The following is a 3,555-nucleotide window of genomic DNA, read 5'->3' as shown; positions in this document are numbered from 1 at the left end:
CACCTCCAAGTGCAATGCATTTTGAAACTGCAAACTGATAGTCAAACTCGATGGAATGCTGGTAGCATACATCCAGTAATTTCTGCATCTCCACGGAATTTTTGGCTAATAGAGCAATATCATCGGCATACAGTAAGCTGTTTATCCTTAGGCCTCCAACATCAAAACCGTCAGTAACTTCCCTCAATTTACCAGGAAGGTCGTCAATATAGTATGAATATAGGAGCGGGGACATCACCGAGCCACCGACCATCCAACCGACCAAAATAGGTGTATACACGACGAATCCAGAGACAAATACTTATAAACAACGCCTGAAAGATGGGGTGTGTACGAGGTGTGGCATGTCAAGTCACAAAACAGAAGGCTGTACGAGTTATCCTCATTCTGTACCAGGGAAGGTCAATTGGGCGAAATCGCAAAGGTTGTTCCCACCAAGGTCTGGAAATGTAGAAGAGGAACCAGTGTCGAGGGGTGGGGAAGGTGCTCGACGAGGGGAAAAGAGCAATCAGGAAGGAAGAGTCCAATTCAACGTCAAGGAGGAAAAAGATAAAGATAAATATAGTAGTGAGAGCGACGAAGAAAATGCAACCGATTCCGAATACTCTATGGCCTCCTTGAGTTCCAAGCGAAAATCCCAACCACTTCCGCTATTCTTGGTTGAGTTTGACATTCCTCGAGAAGGAAACAAAACAATCCAAGGAAGAGCCATGTTGGACTCAGGAGCCAATCGATCGTTAGTAGGATATAAATTCCTCAAGGAGCACCACTTAAAAACCTCTCCTATGCCTCGAGCTCTCAAACTTACCCTCGGAGATGGAAAGACCAAGTTGAAATTGACGCAACAAACTACTGCGGTCGACCTTAAAGTGCTAGGGATAGCAGACAGGGTGGAATTACCTGTGTTGCATACAGATGGATATGACATAGTCTTAGGGTTGGATTTGCTGATAAGAAACAACCCAAGGATTGATTGGAGAAATCGAACTATCAATTCTCAACCTGAGAAGGAGTCAGCTAAGTTGCATCAAACCAAAATGGGGAGACTTTAAGTCTCCCACGAGGGGAGTCCAGAAATTCCTGAAAGGGAACTGGATGCCAAGACAACTCACAACACTAAAACACTAGATGTACCCTTACTTGGACAACCAACCCATGGGATGGATCAATACTGTACCTACATCACCACCCCAGACATTACGATCGAAGAGCAAGCTCTTATCCCTCCAGCTTCTTGGCCAATGTCGGAGTTCCCCAACATTTTCGATCCATTACAGCAACAACGCCTACCACCACATCGACCAGGATGGGACTTTGACGTCAAATTTAAAGATAATGCCATACTACCCAAAATCGCCAGATCTTTAGATTACCGCTCCATCAACGTAAATTAGTAGAAACGTATGTCAACGAAGATGTTAAATCAGGGAAACTTCGGGTATCGAATTCTCAAATCACCTCAAATCTCTTCTTTGTACCAAAAGCTGATTCGAACGAGATGAGACCATGTGTTGATTACCGTGGTCTGAACGAATGTACTAAGAGTGACAACTACCCGCAACCGCCTCCATCAGAATTGGTCCAACACCTGGTGGGAGGAGATGGGCATACAACAACATACGTATTAAAGAGGGGAGCAATTCGCCATCAAATGTCACCTTGATTTGCTATGGCTCACGAAAGCACTCCTAGACTATAACTGCACGCTTGCTGTGGGTGGTTGCGTTGAGACTGCTTTCTTTCTCTCTCTCTTCTCTGCTCTGACTGCTCTGCGACTATGTCAAACACACCTAAGCAGCTACTGACTTGACTGCTCTACGTGTTTTTCCCGCCATGCAATCAAGCTATTGATTGGCATCAATCACTTTTCTCACACACACACAAACATCCATCTATCCATCCATCCAGTTGTGTTTGAGTCAGAGAGCTGAGGAGGCATTATGTCATCTATCCTATATCCTATTATCACATGTATTGACAATCCCTTCTAATTAGTTTTACTCATTGTACTTTTATCAGGTATTTGTCAATACACAGACACAAACATATGTCCATAGATATCCATCCATCCAGTTGTGTTTGAGTCAGAGAGTTAAACTCATTGTACTTTTATCAAATCTGGTACAGAGTTTAATCAGACTCTGCAAGCCGCAGATGTAAGTCAACATGCGAAGTTCAACAAGATCATTTTTTTTTTTTTTTTTTTTTAAAAAATTTAGATTTTTTTTTTTTTTTTTTTTTAAAATAAAAATGCAAATTTCAAAAAAATCTTTTTTTTTTTTTTTTTTTTTTTCAATAGTGTATGTATGGAAAGGATTACTATACAAATGTAACTAATATAGTATAGTAATATGAAAAACCATAGGGCCACATACACCGGCCTATTATATCCCTTGGGATACAGACCACCTATACAACAAGATCATGTATTAATCTCGATACATCTCGATTGTAATAGCATCATATGAATCGTTCTACTTTGAACAAATGGATCAAGAAGTGGGAAGCAAGTCCTAATGTCCCTCCAAAGAAGGCGTTGCGAGACCGTCCGTCCCCAGTATTGTTGGTCAATATGGCTTTATTTGACTGGTTTGTCCTGCAACGAGAGAGGCATTTGGCAGTCAATGGCGAGTTGCTGAAGGCTCAGGCTCTTGAAATTCGTGATGGTGTAGTCGAGATTCTCTTGAACCACCATGCTGACAAGGTTGATCAAAAGCAAATCAATGATCTGACCGACTTTGTAGCTTCAAATGGATGGTTGGATACCTTTAAAAAGAACTATCAGATCAAAGGAAGAACGCCTCATGGGGAGGCCGGTGGTGTGGATTTGGATTTGGTTGTAAACGGTCGAGAAGAGTTGGAGCAGATCTTGGCTGAATTCAGATTCGAGGATATTTATAATGCAGATGAGACAGGCCTGTTCTACCGTTTGCAGCCCGACCGAACAATGGCATTGAAGGATGATGACAGTCCAGGGACAAAGAAATCAAAAGATCGAGTCACCGTCATGATCACCACCAATGCAGCCGGCACATCCTCTATTCCACCATACGTTATCGGCCAATCAATGAAACCTCGTTGCTTTGCATGTATTCGTCGAGATCTAGACTCCAATAGATTCACCACTTTAGGTGCCGATTATGATGGGCAAGCAAGATCATGGATGGATACAACTTTGATGACAAAGTAGTTGGAATGGTTTGATCAAGGGACGAGAAACAATGATAGGAATGTCATCTTACTCTTGGACAACTTCTCGGCCCAAACAGTAGCGGCCTCCAATATGAAAGATAGGATGACCAACACTAGGATTGAGTTCTTGCCAGCCAACACCACGTCTTACCTACAGGCCCAGCCCCAGGATGCTGGAATTATCTTTATTTTAAAATAAAATATAAATCTTTGCTCACCAAGATGCTGCTTACAGAAATCAAGGAGCTATCACAAACTGTTGTATGTGCCAATTTTTTTTTTTTTTTTTTTTTTTAATATTTTTTTTATGGAAAGGATTTTTATAAAAATTTAAATAATATATTATAATAATAAAAAAACAAT

General features: G+C 41.4%; 1 protein-coding gene across 1 annotated transcript; it reads left to right on the top strand.

The window, feature by feature from the left end:
* Positions 1 to 321: 321 nt before the first annotated feature.
* Positions 322 to 3,190, top strand: SmJEL517_g06295 (uncharacterized protein; the record flags this gene model as incomplete). The annotated part of the gene is made up of 4 exons (XM_031172221.1): positions 322 to 337; positions 397 to 1,012; positions 1,088 to 1,385; positions 2,459 to 3,190. The coding sequence occupies 4 exons, from the start codon at positions 322 to 324 to the stop codon at positions 3,188 to 3,190; spliced, it is 1,662 nt and encodes a 553-aa protein (XP_031021804.1).
* Positions 3,191 to 3,555: the final 365 nt, after the last annotated feature.

This window comes from Synchytrium microbalum, assembly GCF_006535985.1.
Source record: "Synchytrium microbalum strain JEL517 chromosome Unknown SmJEL517_scf0123, whole genome shotgun sequence".
NCBI lineage: Eukaryota > Fungi > Chytridiomycota > Chytridiomycetes > Synchytriales > Synchytriaceae > Synchytrium > Synchytrium microbalum.
This window is presented reverse-complemented; position numbering and strand designations above follow the sequence as displayed.